This window comes from Notothenia rossii (assembly GCF_949606895.1).
Source record: "Notothenia rossii genome assembly, chromosome: 7".
In the NCBI taxonomy this organism is placed as follows: Eukaryota; Metazoa; Chordata; class Actinopteri; order Perciformes; family Nototheniidae; genus Notothenia; species Notothenia rossii.
The window spans coordinates 17,659,628-17,678,069 of NC_136905.1; the positions used below are offsets into that span (position 1 = coordinate 17,659,628).

Consider the following 18,442-nt stretch of genomic DNA (forward strand, 5'->3'; position numbering starts at 1 on the left):
AAACTAGCGGAAAGAAGAGGCAGGAGTCGGTTGAACGTTGTTTATTCAAGGCTGTGACTGTAACGTTAGAGAAAAGAAGCTACAGGTGAGTTAAATATTTGTTTGTTTCTCAAAAACATTAAAAAAAAGTAGGGATTTATTAACTTTACATTCTGTGAAATGTACCTGTAATGACTCAATAGGTTGTACTTGTATGACAATGTAGTTACATTACCCATGACTCCTTCCAGGTTTAACATCTAGTTGCATTGGTTTACTCTACATGTGTTATTGCAATAGCAGTATTGTAATTCATTAATGGAGAGGTTTGTAGTAAATGCTTTGACTGAAATAAGGAATATTTTCAGGGGGACTTCATCACAAAAGTCAAAACATAATCTGACAACATTGCTCATCATCACAAAAAAGCCTTGGGTAAGTGATTTCATCACACAGTGCAATCTGTCAGATTGTGCAATCTGTCAGATTGTATTCAATAACAGACATCACAATAGCTGACAGAATAGCCTACCAACAAAGAGATGAACACCGACGCAGGCATAAACACACTCACTCATCTGTCACACATTCTTGCAGACACATCCACACAGGTTTATTGTTCCGCCTTTTGCTATGTTCACGTCTCTTGATTAAGTCTGTATGTCCTCATTTGAAGGCAGCCGGTCAGCAGTGAGGGCTGACCGGCTGTGAGGCCGGGGGTCCGGGGACTTGTAGAAGGTTCAGGTTCAGTTATGGAGGTTTCAGTCGTCTGTGCCGTCCAACACACTCTGGCTGAGAGCGAGATCCCAGTACTGTTCTGTGCCGTGTTTCTTGAAGTGTTCTCTGGCCATGTTCTCTGTCGGGCACTGCTTGAACTTCATCTCCCCCTTAAAGTTGCGCTCTTTAGCTGTGCCCTGGAGATCCAAGATGAACCATTAGAATTTAATACAATCAAAAAAAGATCTATATTTAAGTTGTATAAGATTTTGTGAACACTTACTTCCCAAATCAACCAGCACTTGTTGTTTCTTTTTGCATCATCATCACCATCAAGTCCTAATGGAGAAACAGTTGTAAAGAGTTTAGTTTTCCTTTAAAAAATAACAAAGGCACAACAACTAGCACACAACATTAAGTCAAGCTACTCTTACCTTCTCTTTTACTGTTGTGCTCCACCCATTTGATTCTGTGCATCATCAGCCTCTTGAACTTTTTCTGGGATTTAGGGCCTTAAGAGGAGAGAGAAACATTTGTTTAGTATAGATCCTTGCGAAATCCAATGATAACTTCAATACGCTTCCTAATGAAATTGAAAATACTTCTGATGAACTGATTATTCACTCAAATGTCGTGAATCCTAAGAATTGTATTTAAGTCAAAATAATCATATGCTTTTTTTCAAATCTTCCAACTCTTCTTTCATGTCTCTAGGGGTAAGAGAGAAATGCAAACCAAATGCAAGACTAAACAATAAAAAGCTTTGGGACAATTATAAACAGAAAAATAAAAACATTCCAACATTTTAATGGATAAATACGGCGTAAAATCTGATGAAAAAGACAACCTTACTTGTGAAAAATTAGATTTTTTAAAGAGGGCTATTTATTTATTTGCATTGACAGGTCTGAGTTGCCTCACCTCCTTCCACCACGACCAGATTGACATCTCTGTGCAGAACCACTGTCCCTGTCAGGTACAGCTGGTTGGCGTTGGCCTCCACTTTAAACTTCTTGGCAGGATTTTGCAGATAACGGATCCTGTACAGGGAAGGCAATACATCTGAATTAGACAAACTTCTATTCTGCAACACAAATCGCACAATGTACTAAAAACAGTATTTGGTCTGTTGCTGCTGATGCGCACCTGTACACTGCAATGTGAACACCGTCAGTGAGGTCTTCTTTTAACCTCTTGACCGTCTTCTCTTTCCTCTGCTCTGATGTGAGCTTTCGGGCTGCGTTGGCATCCTCGTGAGCCCTGCAAAGAGGAGGAAAATATTCGAAAACCTCCAAGAAAAGCTACTGTTTTGATCACACAATGTTACAATGGATTCTTGGGGAAATGAGGAGAGAGTGAAGCTGTGTGGAGGTAAACATATCAACTCACTTCTGTCTCTTGGCCATCTGCGCTCTGACGTGGGCTTCAACCTTTGTTGGATCCTGGACTGCCTCCATCCCCAGCACTCTCATCAGGTTGGAGATGCGCACTAGTGAAATAAAGGAAAACATCAGTTACATTCTGGAGAGTATTAATTATCAAACCTTTTTTATAACAGTAATCTGTGTGTGGGTACCTTTCGGTTCTGGTGGAGGCATCAGCCCCAGACGAACCTTCTCTTGAACTTCTTTTTGTCCCTCCCTTCGTGTCTGTCTTCTCAGTTTCTTCTGTTCTTTCTTTGTGAGGTAAACTCCCAACGTTACCGACTTATCTGTATCAACTGAGGGACAAAACGTTTTTTAAAGACATTTATATATTCTAACAATTGAAATAAATACTTAGTTTAAAGGAGTTGTATTTGCTTCCAGTCAGTGTAAAGGTGTATAATGTTCAATCAAATATTAGAGACTCAAAAATGTATCACACACACACACAAACAAACACACTACTGAGCGACATCAATTGTATACTTTTTTACATTTTTTTGTATGTAGTCTGAAACTAGAGATGTCCCGATCCGAACACGTGATCGGGGATCGGAGCCGATCACGTGATTTTCAAAAGATCGGAATCGGGAGAAAAAAATCGGGGATCGGGATTTCTTTTTTTTTTTTTTAATACCTTCTTTTTTTTTTTTTATTGTTAGAAAACAAAAATGCCCATGTTCAAGTCTTAAAGTCATCCTGAGGCCTTAGTTTTGGTTTCAAATGACACAACATCATGTATGTGTTGCTTCTTTGTGGCTTGTTTTCATAGACCTGGTTGCTTATTTCACTCAAATCTGGCAACAGAGTGGGCAGGGCGCAGTGTCTAATTGTAGCAGTAAGCTAACGAGTACTGATAAGCTTTATTTTGTTTTGATCCAATGCTGCACAACTGAACTGATCCAATGCTGCTGTGAAAGAAAGAAGCTATATCCATGTTGGATAGAATATCCAATTTAAATAAAAAAATAACCTTAAGAGACTTGAATGCTTTTTTTTTTTTTTCTTCTTAATGCATTGCATAAAGATCGGATGGGGAAAAATCGGTATCGGCTAATTGTCAAAATCAAATGATCGGAATCGGATCGGGAGCATAAAAGGTGATCGGGACATCCCTATCTGAAACCATTTGTTATCGCTTAGAGCAGTGGTTCTCAACTAGTCAGGCCACGGGACCCACTTTTTCCTTTGTCAATAAATCACGACCCGACATTTTTAACCACTCAAATCTATTCAACAAAAAATCGTGATGTAATTTATACGCTTTTCAGCATACAATGTTAATTAAAGTGAAGTACAGTGCATATATCCCTCATATCCCTTCACAGAACTAAAGTATGCTTTAAAAAAAGGTTTAACGAGATGATGGAATCAAAACTGAACTGTATAACACAAAAAAGGCACACATGCTGAAAACCCATCCCCAGAAGGGGGTCTGGGGTCTATTCTCCCCCAGGAGGTTTTTAGAAATACTAACATATAAACTAGGCATTCTGGTACACTCTGAGAAGAAAATAAATAAATCTATTACTACCCGACATATTAATAATATGTTATGCCATTGTTTGTTTTTCACTTTGTTCTGACGGCTGAAACCTACTGCTCCACACAGAGAGAAGAGTCTGTGTGAATTACTTTAAATTGTGGGTAAGGGTAGATAGCTCCCATTGTTCTGTGACCTGTAAATCATCGAACCGGGGGTCATATCTCATTATGTGTTCATTTTTATCTGAAGTTGTACCCATGGATGTATAAAGAATAGTTCTACCGCAAAGTTATTCTCCGTGGGGACTTAAGGCAACAATCTTGATTCTGATTGGCCAGAAGACTCAAAAAAACATAAAAACCGTTGATGGTCTCCGGTACTTCCAGTCCAACGCCTACTGCATGAACAGCGTAAGAAAATTGGGCCTTCAAAATAAAAGTTTGACTTTTTTCCACAAACAAAAAAGTTATTTATTTTTCTTCACTCACATCTGCGACCCACTCGAAACGGGTCCTCGACCCACCAGTTGAGAACCACTGGCTTAGAGTGAACTACCACCCCATGATGGGACAGCATTGGTTGATAGCACATTCAACTGCCTTATTTTCACCTTTCATACACTCACCTGGAGAGTTAATTTGGGCAGGATGCTCTACAAGATTGGTCACACCGAAGAGCTCCATCTCTTCAAATGCTGTGTCGGATGATCTTAATAAGATAAGGGGGGAAATCATGTCAGTTAACTGCAGTAGATTGAAGGTACAACTTGAATGAGAAAACACAGCAGTAACATTTAACCTTACAAACTGACAAGTTCTTAGGATAGCTGCAGTTTCTTACATGTCTATGTTGTTGGGCGTGATGTAGGAGTCCCACCACTCGATGTTGGGCACCTCTCCGATTCCCATGTCTTTCCTGGGGGCGATTAGTGCCAGCTTGGTGGATGCCTGGATTCCTGTCTTCTTTGCTGCCTGGGCAATCTCATTCTGCAACCTTTCCAACTGGGCCTGGTGAGGTCAGTGCAAAGAGGGACAAACATTTTTTATTTTTTTTTAATTGTATGTCCTTTACAAAAAAAAACAAGAACACGGCTGATATGCGAGTGTTTTGGAGTTAAGACCGACCTTAGTTCTTATTCTCTGAGCAATCTTCTCGAAGCGCCCCTGGTCATGGAATTTGAAGCCCCTTCGAGCACGAATAGCTGGTGTAATATTGACACGCTGGTCGAAATAGGACGTTGACTCCAAATCCTCCCCAGGCTTCTCCTTCAGCTGCTGACGGAACTGCTCCCTCTTTACAGCTCGAATGTTTGCTACACAGCAGAGGAAAATGCATTGAAGAACATGAAATCAAGAAATAAAGATTGTGTGTGTGCACAGGTATTAGACAAGGTTGAACTTACCTTTCAAAGTAGGCATGCGGTGTGTGAGTTCAATCTCTTTGCCACTAGCATCCACAGTTCTTCCCAGGTCGTCAAGAATAAGAGGTGTTGGCTTGTTTATCTCCTTGATTTCTACTTTTCTATAAAAGAGACAAACAGAGAAAGCAGTCTATTTTAAAGTGTCACATTAACAAATGTTTTTTATTTTCAAAGTAGAGTTTAAAAACCCAAATACTGTCCCATTACTCACGGTGGGGCAATTCCCATGGCATGAAGATTAGCTAGTGCCACCATGTTGTGAGGGCCAGTGTTACCCAGGGCCCCGAGGATGCCAGGTTTCATGGCCAACTGGGACTGGATGCGGGCCTGGAGCTCGGCAGCCTTGCGGGCCTTCTCGATGGCGTCATTCATGAAGCTGGCAGCCTGGGAGGGGGCGATGGACGAGCCCCCGCCTCCAGCTGCAGAAGCAGAGTTGCCGAGAAGCCGAGAGACTGGAGGGATTTCCATCTGCTACAATGGTGTGACAAGAGAAAACCACTCAAATCAATGAGAAATCACAAACATTGTCGGAAATTACTGATACTTGTTTTTAAGTCTTCAAGTAAACAAGGAACATTTTATTTACATGTGCAGCTGGGACTGGAGAGGTAAAGCTCAGCTGTTTCTTCCTCTCCTCAATCTGTTTTGTGGCTGCTTCCATCATCTGTTTAATCTAACAGTACAGAGAAGAGGTTAGTAGATTAAAAAATAATTCAAATTGAATAAAAACAACTTGTTCAGGTATAATCCTAACAGTCATAAGAAGATAATCTTATACCTGCATCTTGGTGAGCATGCCCGGGCTCTCGGCTGGAGGTGCAGGAATGACCTCGGGCTCCTCCACCTCCTCGAAGCGGGGGACGCGTTTCCTCTTTGGGGCTGGCACATCTACTATCTCTGGAGTTTCTCGCACTGCAACCGGCTCAGATTCATCACCAAATACATCCTGAGACCAACCAGCCAAATGAGAAACAACAACGTCATCATTAAACCACATTGTTGATACACTATGTCTACTTATATGATTAAATATATATTTATCAAATATGATTATGTTTTTGTCAATAATCTCCACACAGAGTTTTGAGAGGAATCAAACTATGCATGTGTACAGACATTCTCACTTTCATAACAGCTCATATAAATCACGTGGTGACTGTCATTTTTCTATTTCTATGAATCCAATTTTGTATTTTGGGATTATGCAGATTTAGCAAATTCAAGGGAAATGTATTGCTTACCTTGAGGTCTCTCTTGCGGTGTTTTTCTCCTGATCCTTTGTGGCCCCGTGCACTGCGGCTTTCCTCCAAAGCTTCAAAAAGACGCTCCACAAACCCTCCGGCCGAGTCATCAAGGAAGGGGCGCAGCTGGTCTGAGGTGAGAATGAGAGTCAACAAATGTGCACAAATGTAGGAGTCCTGAGATCATTGTCTCAATTATTTGTAACCTTTGTAGTTAAGTGTAAAAGGAAACAAGTCATAATTCTATATTGATTACATCTTCAAGTATCTGGATAAAACACATTAGTTATGAAAAAGGTCAATACAGTTACCTATAGTCTTTCGTTTGTCGAGTCCCTTTCCAACACAGTGCAAAGCAGCAGTAACCACTGTGGGCTCTGAGAAACCAAGCACCTTCTTCACAGTCCGCTCCACCCATGGCCTCAGCTCCTCCACCTCCCGCTTGGGAAGAGACATCTTCCAATCCTACAAAACATTGCAACATTTATGATATATAACAATTGTTTGTTAATGCTGATCAACAAAATAATCAGCCTATTTCTCCGTGAACTCTAACCCTCTTTGAGTATTAATAGAGTCCTTAACAGGGCTACATAATAATAAAAACAGCAACATGTGTCTACTCCAAGAGTCCTGATCGGTATACATTTAATATGACGCATCAAGGAGATCTTTCAAACGATTTATGGTTGTCAGGAATGTAATTTTGACTGTTCAACACTAGTTACAGTTTACAGCTTACCGCTGTAGACTATGCTATAATAAAATGTGCATGCAAGACAGCTTTCTTGAATTTTGACATTTAAATCTCCACAGTGGTTGAACAGTGTTTTGCCATTCAAACTGGAGTTAAAACATCTCCCTTCGTTCTTTTGCAGTGTAAAATATAGCCTTAACCAATCATAAACAATGTAGGTATATCAGAACACGCATGCCCTGGACACCATACATCCGCTCTCACTCATCCACTTACAAACATCCAATCCAATAATGATATGAATGTATACACACAAACAGTCTAAAGCATGCAGTAGTTTGTGAGTCGACTGGCTGAAAATGTGCAAACATGAGCAACACAATCAACATAAATCAATCACAACCGCCACAACTTCTCGGCTAACGTTAAATGCTAATTCATGTTAGCATAGTGCTGTCTGCGAACCACTAACAATCAGCAAATAACTGCTAAATAAAGAGTTACAAACCTTTTGAGTTTGCCTTTATCCTCTATCGGGTTTACGTTGTATACTTTAAATAGAAACAAGCAGGTTTCGGTAGCGTAAATAACTCAAAAATGCTTAAGTTTTCTGTAAAAGTTTCTGTTTGGTCGCGCCGTTCACACGACGTTACTGTTTCAAGACCCGGAACCGGAAATGGAGAATGTTATTTCTTCGTGACCATTTCTGCGTAGTCTTCTCGGTCAAATGTTCGTCGTTTCCACCTAGCTGCACATGGAGGAAAGTATCAAGGTAGGAATGTGGTGAAAAATCAGTGTTTAGTAAAGTCATCTATCTTTTAAAAGTTTAATTTACCCAAAATAGTTACATGTTTGTATTAGTAGGATTGACAGAGATCTTCATCCATTCATTTGTCAAATACAACCAGGTTGAAATGTCCCATATGGCAAGTTCGAGTCCCACTACAGTCAGCATGTCGTTTTGTCCCTGGGCAAGACACTTCACCCCAAATTGCTCCTGTGGGAATTGTCCACAGTACTGATTGTATTATGTATGTAAGTCGCTTTGGATAAAAGCGTCTAACAAATGACATGTAATGTAATGTGAGTTGGCTAGCTAGCAAGTTAACTATAGGGAAAGGGGAAACTAGAATCAGCTCATAAGTTTGTTTTAAACCACAAACCATAGTTAACTTCTACCACTTTAGCTGGTAACTATATCCGCAACACATGTAGCCTACACACCTTTAGAATTACAAAAAAAAACTCAGTACTTACTATAACTCAAAGTTAATATTTGTATGATATTTTAGTATAATTAATCATTTGTAATAACTATTATTGGTTGCAACTATTAACCAGGTCTAATTATAATTGTAATGCAAAGGTTGTCAGAGTTGTAATTTGGTTTGTTTCACAAAGTTGATTAAATGCATTTAATAGCCTATTAACTGGAAAATACAGGATAAACTAAAGCAAACAGTCCACAATATGGGTTTGAGTAGGCTACTCCACATTTCCAACTGCCTCCACTAAGGTTATGATTCGAGTCTTTGTTTACAATCAAATAAAACATATCCATAATCTCCTTTTTATCAGTCCAATATAGTGAAACATTACGTAGCTGTAGCCAAATTAAACACAGACTAGTCATTGAAAAACCCTTTTAAAAACATTATCCCACTATCAGGTGATCTCTGTTTTTCTTACTCTGTAGGCCCACCCCCTTTTTTTTCTATCTTTGCATGATGTAGGTCAACTGAGTGCATTGATAGTAGTTTGAGCACTACTGCAGTACGCCTGAGGCTACACCAGCCTCTGTGAATAACTAGTTTGAGCTTTTACTCAGTTTGAAGAGGTCAGCCAATTTCGTACATGAGATCATATATGGTGGCCCAAAAGAAACCCTACTTAAGTTTCAAAGAAAACTAGGAGGACATTTGTGAAACTCTTTTTCTCAATGCTGAAATATGAGCTTTCTACCACCACAGGCCCCTCTGTGTATAGAAACACAACTTTGGACCCAGTTAACTCTGTGACCTTTCAGCTGTGTGTGCCAACAAAAACCTAAATAGGGAATCAGACTTTATGGTCAAAGAAGATAGGAGGTCAATAGAGAGGAGATTCATCAACGATTATTTTGATCATTGATGAAGTGTATCTTTTTAAGCTAAACTGATTAAAACGTCTCAAATGTGACTAATTGCTACTTTTCTTTATTACTATGACCATTAATTTGTGGGGGGCTTTGAATTGTTGGTTCTACCCAAGTCGAGTAATTGGTGGTAATACTTAATAATGTGAGTAATAAGTTAATTGTCTTCAGATTGAATTTTATCTTGCATGCAATTTACAATGATGTTAAATTTAGAATTACAGCAAATCTTTATGTATTAAAAACCAGAACCAATATTGATCAATATCAAATTGATTATAATTTCAGCACTCTTTGAGACAGCAATTGCAACCCTAGTATATAGAGCTTGTCTTTCAATTGGGAAATGCTCGTTCCAATTATGAGCTTAATTTTTGTAAAACAACAAGAACCTATAGTTAATCCTTAATCTGGTTGTGATCAAACAGTCAGCGGGCCAGTAAACAACGCCTTTACTCACATTTACACACTGAGCTACTGTCTGCCCCTCTCTCTCCAGCCAACTGTATTATGTAACAACACCTCAGCCCATATTATAACAATGCCACAGATATTTCTATATAAGTACACAAAGCAACAACAACACACACACACACACACACACACACACACACACACACACACACACACACACACACACACACACACACACACACACACACACACACACACACACACACACAGGCAGTGCTATCCATTTGTTTGTGCAACTGAAGTGTTACAGTATCATGTGGAGATAGCTGTGTGAATGAATCTATTATAATTTTAATATATTCATATATTACTGGAATGCCATTTAGCCTGCATTTTTTTCGAGTCCCATATGGCCACATTGTCCCTTTTTTATATGGTGAACAATTTAATCCTAAATGTGCAAAATCAACATGGTATGTCAGTTGGATGTTCATTATTGCCACACTATGAATATTACACAAGTGCATATTTTAAGTAAGATATTCCTTCTGTTTCATCAGACAGGTTTTTGAATCATCAAATGTTGTTATGGTATATTTCATCATGCTGACCCAGTTTTATTTTATTATATCTGACAAGGTCTGTAAATCATCTTGGAAGGTATAATCTCAGGGGAATCAGCTGTCTTTACTTCACACATGGGCCGAGAAGAAGGACCTCAGAGTGAGTATCAGTGTGAGTGCACGTGCTTGCATTGAATCCCAAGTCATAAGAGTGTAAGCTTTTATCTTCACTTATTTGCCAAATATTCCTACTTTATGCATTTTTTTTTCTCTCCTCAGTATATTCTATCTGGTGATTCCTTTTCACTCACTGCACTTGAATAATTGAGCAGTCGTGTAAGATGGCGTCATCACGAGCAGGCTGCCTTGAACACATTCAGGGCAAAGAAAATGATGAGGATGTTATTTGCCTGTAGCTCGGCTGTGCCCCAAATGTCATGAGATACACGTGCGTCCTTGAGAATGTCGTCCTGTTATCTCTTGTTTTTATCGTGTCCCCTCACAGTGATGGGGTCCACAGGGGGCAGAGCAGCATCTTCAACCCCACATATCAAGGCCTGTGATCGCTGTGAGCTCAAGCGAGGAAGATATGACTTCCATGAAGCTCAGATTTCCATCCCAGGGCTGGCCACTGTGCCATTTTAATGAGCATCGGGGCGGTTTTGGGACTAGCCAGCACTTAAACCCCCCAGGACTTTGGGTGAGTAAGAGCAAGTGTGTGAGCCTTTGCTGGTGCACGACTGTGTAGTAGTAAAATCACAGCGTGGCTTCCCCTCGTGAGTTTGACTGGAGTTCAGTGAGTCTAATGTGGAGGAGGGGAGCTCCGAACAAGTAAATAAGCACCTCATTGTGTCAATCCCGTCATAACGTACATTTCACATGCAGCGGAACAGCACAGACACCCCTAAATCATTAAGTTGTTAAAACCAATAAGAGGACTTGGAACCACAATCAAAACCAACACAGCGAGGGATAAAAGGGGCAGTAAGTTCATTATGTGCAATCCTATTGATGCACGCACAGTCGCACACACACGCTCAGCTAATCCAACACATGCTGGCTGGATACTCACAGAAGTGAAAACAGCCAAAGACATGTATGACTCAATAAAGAAATTCAATGGATGGTGTCTACTCTGCATACTGGTGGTGCAATATAGACAAACACAGCATGATCGATTTTAGTTTTTTAGTAGCAAGATAAAATATGTTTTCAAACAAAATTTAAAAACAGTGAAAACAAGTGAGTCAAGCTTCTAAAAATTATGATTATTATTTAGTGGGAAAAACAACAAATGTCCTTCGTGCTGCCCAAAAAGGAGTGAGGTCGTTTCTCCTCCCTGTGCCCTACACTCATCCTCTCCCCGTCCTTTTCCTCTTGCTCCTCATTTCCATCCTACAAAGGAGGAAGAGAGAAGTAGTAGAGGGGGGAGATGGAGGGCAAGGGCTTCTCTGCTAAAAACTGCATGGATACAAGGGGGGGTTGGAAGGGAGGGAGGCAGGGGGGTGGAGGGAGGGAGGGAGGGCACTCTCTGTTGTTGTAGCGTAGCAGTCAGTGTGTCAGAGACAGGCCCATCACAAAATCAGCCAGTCACTGTGTCAGAGCGTGAGGGGGCACAATCGCGTGTTTACGATTCTGGCTATGGGCATGTTTTTTGTGTGTGAGTGTGTAAATGTGTGTATGAGTGTGTAAATGTGTGTATGAGTGTGTATGCGGCTTGGCTGACTTCATCCCCTATGAGCAGAGATAAATCAAACCACACCCTCCTAAAATGTGCCACTCTCGTGCCCATGTGCACGCTGTATCCATGGATGTGATGCTGAGGTGGAAAGAACATGGTGAATGTCTCCTGTCTTTAATTCAGGAATGTGAATCATATTTACTATGTGATTACACATATGACACCAGAGTTTCTATTTTAAAATATAAATGTTTTGCTATATAAAAAGCCAGATAATTAGTCCATATTGTTGTTTTTTCAGACCATAATCCAAATCCCAGTCACGCAGTTTACAAATATATCAATAAGAGAAAAAAGCAGCAAATCCTTCATCCGTGATGCTTTAACCAAAGAATATTTGATTGTTTGCTTCAGTAAATAACTGAAACAATTAGTTAATTGTCAAAATAGTTTCCCATGAATTATTACATTTTCACCAATAGTCACAGCGTTGTGTTGACAGCTTTACTGATGTTCACCAATAACCTATAGTATATTTAAGTGAAAAAATGAATGGGCTTTACACAATATTACATTTACTGGCACCCAGTGTGTGTTTTGAGTTAACAGCTGCATTCAAAGACATAATATTGTGTTTCTATAGAAAATCTATCCCTGGCAACACAGAGATTTTACAGACTGTCACGGCAGCACAGGGCACTTTTGGGAGTGATGGGTGAGGTTCATTTTTTACTTTTACCCTGTGGTTTATTTTAGAAGCCTAAAAACACCAGGCCGGGGATCAGACTGCATCAGGAATGCACCGCAGACTCCACCGTGCCAGGCTCTTCTCTGCTACCAGGAGGTATTTACTCATTGATATCATGGAATAAACAACACACATATAAACTACATCGGGGGGAAGCAGCTGGTAGGAGGATCAGCCAGAACCCCCCCCATTAGTGCTAGTCAGATTACCGAGGCTGTAGTCTCACACCATGCCGCCCCTCCTTCTCACTACCCTCTCCTTCCCCTCATCACCCCTCTGCCCTCCCTCACTCCAAAATGTACAGTCTGTAAATCTGCCCCCCCCACTGTGCCACACATCTGTTTAGTGAGAGCTGCGTTCCCAAATATGAGTCTCACTCACATAATACATCAAATAGAAAATACACAAATAAAATGTATAAAAGTTCACAAAACAGGCACAAAATGACAGACAGTTCAGATTTCCAAAATGTGTAATTTATTAAAAGAGTTTTTCCTGTTTATCATTATTGAAAAAGTAGCCAGAAGAGTAATAGCATGTAAAGATGGGAAGAGATAAAGACAGGGTTTAGTTAAGAAAGAAAATATACTAACGGGATTGAGGGAGTTGAAGGAGAGAGGGCAAGGTCAGACGAATGCAGCAGAGTGGGGGAGGGGAGGGGAGGGAACTACGGTCAGCTTTTACAGTTTAGGAAGAACGAAGGCAGCTAAAATAAGACATTATTTCTGGCCAATCAGCAGTGGTCGCTGCAGTAGAAAACACACATGAAAATAGGACACAAACAATGTAAAATAAGTGCAATTGGTTTCTCTGTCATACCACAACCGTATAAAAACAGGAGTGGGGAGGGGGACACCCCCCGCCTCGGATCAAGAGTCAGCGTCTGGCTCATCGTACCGTCACGTTTGCAGACGGGATGGGGTTAGTCGCTGACCCTGGGTCTGTGAGGGTACACTCCTAAGTCCACAAACATTGGCAGGAAAATGGAGGCTGCCAGTGGCTCTGTGATCACGTCTTCACTTTTAGGGAAGAAAAAGGTACATAGATTTCCAATTCACACTCATACCAATTTAAAAAATGTTTTTCTAAATATTTACAATACTTTTGCAATATAGGTAAATCCAATCACATCGCTTAATCCCCTCCTACTTGAGAAGAATATTGATAGAGATTTCCAGATTTCTCCTATCGAACATCTAACTTAGGACTGGAATCCAAATAACAATAGCAGCAGTAGAGGGTGGTACAAATAAAGATTTCCTCTCTTACATTTAGAATTTCTCTGTATTTTTTCAAGTTTATCAAGAGCACCCAAAGAAAAGCACCAAAGGAAGGCTCCGCTTAATAATACTCAGGGCCGTCCCTGGCCAAGTTGAGGCCCCACGCAAAGTTAGATGATGGCCCTCTGTTTCGCGAGCGTCAACAGACGGGGGTGCTAGTGGAGCCGTGCTGCGCCACACTAATTGCGCCGCATAAACGTATATTAGGTACGCCGCATTTACGGCTCAGTTGAGGCTCCCTCCGCGAGGTGAGGCCCCACGCTCCTGTAGGGAGGGACGCCCCTGAGAATACTACAAATATCAGCACACCACAGTTAGTGTGTGTATAAAGGTTGAAGATGTAGGCAGTTAATGTAACTGTGGATGGAGTTTTAGACTCTGGTTTTGAATATAGTTGATGATACTGTAGGTCTGGATGCTGTGTGTACATTTGGAAGCAAGATGAAAATGACTACATGTTGGCTTTCAGGATTGAATTTGTCCTGGTTTTGTGAAATACAAGCAAACAATCAAAATGCAGTATGAATGCACTGAGAAAGCACCAAATGCTTTTCTGAACACATCCTATTTGGTAAAAAGGCACAGTAGTCCAATAGTCCAATCAAAGCGTTTCAAGTTTTCTCTCTCGTTATGATAGCAAAAAAACAACTTTCAACAGCATCTTCCAAATCCACTCAATACAATTGTAAGCCAACCTGTGCATGAGCACAGCAGGCGATATCAGCTGCCCAATAAATAAACACAAACAATAACTAAATGCAGCGTCTGATCAACACCAGAATAAATTAACTGTGGGACTCGAGAGTCGCATGTCTTTGAGTGGTCCTTGTTTTTTCCTCTGGCTGGTGTTTAAAAGTCTTTCTTGGAGTTTTATGACATGAGTTAGTTTGCAGTCGAGGACCGGGAAGAAACTTCTGATCAACAGCTTGACAAGAAAAGTTGAGATCTGATCGTTGTGATGACACACCTCTCCATGCTATGCCCAGACATTTCTAGGATTACATTCATGAATCAATGACGTCATTTTTTCCAGTTTCCAAAGACTCTCACCGACCACATGTACAGTATAACGCTGCGCTCTGTACATTGTGTTTTTCAAATCTCTAGCTACAAGATTTGCAATGACAAAAAACTCACGATCCCTCTTCCAGCCGGATGACTCAACTCTATCTACAAGTGAATGTAACGTCAAATGTGACTAGCCTTAGATTCAGCTCACCCTGTGTCACTCACTCTGGATTAAAGTTACCTCATCACAATAACCTTGGAAGCTCTCATTCTGAAAATTGACATCATAACATTTTGGATAAAGTGTGTGCCTCGGTTAAGATGTCTGTCAGTCATCTTTAAGTAAAGTGATTGCTTGTAAGCTGAGGAGAAACTGCTCCTTAAAATTCTTCAAATCTCTCCTTTAGATTATCACTCAATAAGCTGGTAATAGCCGTTTAGCTTTAGATGTTCTTTCCTATCTGCCTCAACCACAACTGTTTTTGTGCAAATGTTAATATTATAACGTAGTTGTGATTATCAACTCTACTAGATCTGATTCCTCATAAACACATTTTGTCTTGTTGTTTGAGATACTAGTTTCAATGGAGGTTTTGATGAGTTGTTATGTATGATCAAACATCAACATTTATCACCGATAATTCTTTCCTCCCCTTCCTCCCATTAATGCATCTATAATCATCTTCATCCTCTTCTCCTCTTCCTCCCACGGCAGCTTTTAGCCCGGTAGTGTGAAAATCTTCTTCAGGTCTTTAAGGGGGTGGGGCACACCTCGGGCGAAGGAGTGAGCGTGACCTGAGGAGCCACACTTTGACCCTGACATATCTCAGCTGTATCACTCCCACTCTGTTGCCCAGTGACAGGCTGGCTCGGCTTCTTCAGATGTTTGGGGTGCTTGGCGACGGAGGAAGAAGTGACGGATCTGTCTTGTGTGGCTGGTTGGCCCCTCCTCCTGGGCGGGAGTAGGATGGCGTTTACGGGCTTGTTTTCATTGTTTCCTCCCACTGTTGTGCCCTCATGTGAAGTGCAGGGGTTCCGGGGGGAAAAGATGGGGGCAACGTGGACCCACGTCAGGCTTGGCTCGGAGTTTTGCCCTGCTTTGTATTTTAATTGTTTGCCTAGTTCCTCTCTGTCACTGTCCTTTCCCTTTGTGTCCCCATTTAGCTGGTCCGCCACTGGTGAGTCTGGGTTTGCATCAGGTGCCGATGACGAAGAAAGAGGGCTCTTCCTTTCATCACACTCTTGATTCACCTTCTTCTCTTCCACACTGATACGAGAGCACTTGAAAAGCACCGGGGAAGGGGTGGGGGAGTCCGTCCCCGTCCAGCTGAGTCTGCGCTTCTGAAAAATGAGCATGAAAGTAGTTTGCAAGTGAATATTTAATTTAATTTGTGGTGTTGTGAGAGAGGGAGGTTTATGCGTGTGCACAAGTAGGCTCTTGCACATCCAGGAATGTGTGTGTTCTCACCTTGACGGGAATGTGTGACTGATCCCTGTACTTGTGCGGCGGGGTGACGGGGGGAGTTTCCTGAGGGGAGCAAGCGAGTGACGCTACGACGCTGGTGCCTGCAGAGACAGGCTGAGTGTGGATCTGCGGAAACCAAATCTTCAGCATCACCTCAACCTGGAGCAGAGTGTTCAGGTACTTCTCCCTACAAAACACAGGACAAGTAAAAAAAAAAAAAAAAAAGACGACAGTGAGGAACAGATGGCAATGCTATTGAGTAGTAGCATAGGAAAACATCTGGTCTTTTACAGTCCTGCATATACATCTAGATACACTATTTCTAAAGGTTTGGTGTTTCTCTGCACTGCCAGTGAATGCTGTAACTCTACCCATCCCGATAACTGTTCAATAAAACATTGACCAGGATGGGGCCTGAAATGCAGGACTACCTCACAGTAAACTTCTTGTTATAACTTTAATTTGATTATCATTAACATGCTACAATCCAACTTTGATGTGGTGCCTAGTGATGCAGAGGCAAGATTACAATAAGTAGCAGATAGTTCTTAACACTGAGGTTGGATAGTGGGACATAGTGGAAAGCATCTTACCCGCTGTGGGGTTTCTGTAAAACACCCACAATCCTCTGGATACGATCCATAGCGACGCTCTGCTGGAAAGTAGTTAAACCTGTCAATCACAAACATAATCCCACATTAGGTATTTGCAATGCAAGACCCCATAGTCGCAAAAAATGCATGCATGTGAAGACACACAGTATAATCACATACACTTTCACTTGTAATATCAGTAAACTCGTGAGCTGATGAGTCAGCCACAAGACTGTCGCTTCACACACGCTGCACTTTGGACCACATCATTAGGATGGGTCAATACAGAATGCTGTACAAAAGAACACTCTCCATTGGATGGTCTGAGGCCATTCAGATCACATAAACCCATGTTCAGCATCTACAACCCTAGCTCCAGGCGGCACACAATGCTTGACTGAAAGCAGTGATGTAAAGAATGCTACCTTGATCGAATCGACCCCTCTTCAGTCCATTCAGCAGCTCCAGCAGGGCCTGACAAAACCCTGTAGCTCAGCACACTCACAGAGGAAGCAGAAGAGAAGATAGATTACTCCTGGGTTTGAGTCAGTCCTTGCTGTCTGAATCAGTCTATCGGGCTTTCCTGTGCACACATTGTTCTGTCATCCCTCTTCTCATCAGTCACTTACCTTTTGAGCAAACAGCAAGTCTCCCTGTGACTTTGGATTCTGTTTTGACGGATCTGTCTGGTCCCAATCTGATGCGAGCTGCTTTGCCGCCTTTTTCCGACTTGTACAACTCCTCCTCTTCCTCTTTATCTGTAGAGCCATCACACGTCCACTGGGACCCCGGGACTCTCCGACCCTCCGTCTCCATTGGCCTTAGCCCCGCCCACGCCACCGATGATGACAGGAGAGCCAGCCGCCAGGAAGACGTCGCTTTCCGTCTTCGGCATGCTCCGAGTCGCTGCACAGGAGGCTGTCACCGGAGCTCAGGGAATCGATGGAGGGCTGAGAGGAAGTGCTGCCCTGGGACTGCATTGCTGTTGGGGCAGAGGGTTATCATAACACTCAATTAGGCTTAGAGAAGACACAAAAAAAGGCTTAGCTGGACACTGAGTAGTTGTTAGTAGAGAGAGGGGCAGGGCACATGGAGACCAAGAAGAAGTAAAAGGCACGGAAACAAGATCATAGGAGGAACGGGCTTTCTCTTTTTTATACTCTCCCCTATCTCGCTACCAAAAATAATTAGCCAAAATGGTGGGTATCCTGGTGCCCTAGTTTAAACATGGTGCAGAGAGTAGGCAGTAGGCACACAATGGTAGTGCATGTCTGGCTCCCATTGAGGAGATAGGAGACTGTAGAGCAGAGTAAACTGTGAGGGGGATGGGGTGTAAGTAGTGAAATCAGAATAGTCTCTCTCGCTCACTGCCTCCGGTTCCCTCTCTCGCCCCTCCTCTCTGTCTCGGGCTTACTCTCCATCCCCCCTTGGATTCACACTCACACACAAACCTCTTCCTCTACGGGTATATTTCTGTATGCCTCTCATCTCTGCTCTCCCTTCAGCTCATCCTGTTCGTTATGCACACAAGCCTGGTGCTCCTCTTCCTTTCCTCTTCCACAGACCAGCCCCCCCCCCCCCCCCTCCTCCTC

At 41.9% G+C, this 18,442-nt stretch overlaps 1 protein-coding gene and 1 pseudogene across 2 annotated transcripts; both read right to left on the bottom strand.

Moving 5' to 3' along the window:
* Positions 1–26: 26 nt before the first annotated feature.
* On the bottom strand, positions 27–7,651 carry prpf3 (PRP3 pre-mRNA processing factor 3 homolog (yeast)). Its single transcript, XM_079692924.1, has 17 exons — positions 7,473–7,651; positions 6,579–6,732; positions 6,268–6,398; positions 5,805–5,972; positions 5,613–5,699; positions 5,238–5,497; positions 5,009–5,127; positions 4,731–4,918; positions 4,447–4,613; positions 4,232–4,314; positions 2,273–2,416; positions 2,086–2,185; positions 1,843–1,956; positions 1,618–1,736; positions 1,131–1,208; positions 980–1,035; positions 27–893 (listed from the first exon to the last, which is right to left on the bottom strand). Exons 2-17 carry the CDS (start codon positions 6,721–6,723, stop codon positions 741–743), a joined length of 2,112 nt encoding a protein of 703 aa, XP_079549050.1. The 5' UTR covers positions 6,724–6,732; positions 7,473–7,651; the 3' UTR covers positions 27–740.
* A 5,307-nt stretch (positions 7,652–12,958) lies between these two features.
* On the bottom strand, positions 12,959–17,830 carry LOC307046667 (annotated as a pseudogene). Its single transcript, XR_013810533.1, has 5 exons — positions 17,480–17,830; positions 17,276–17,350; positions 16,851–16,929; positions 16,261–16,444; positions 12,959–16,133 (listed from the first exon to the last, which is right to left on the bottom strand). The product of XR_013810533.1 is annotated as an uncharacterized misc_RNA (transcript).
* Positions 17,831–18,442: the final 612 nt, after the last annotated feature.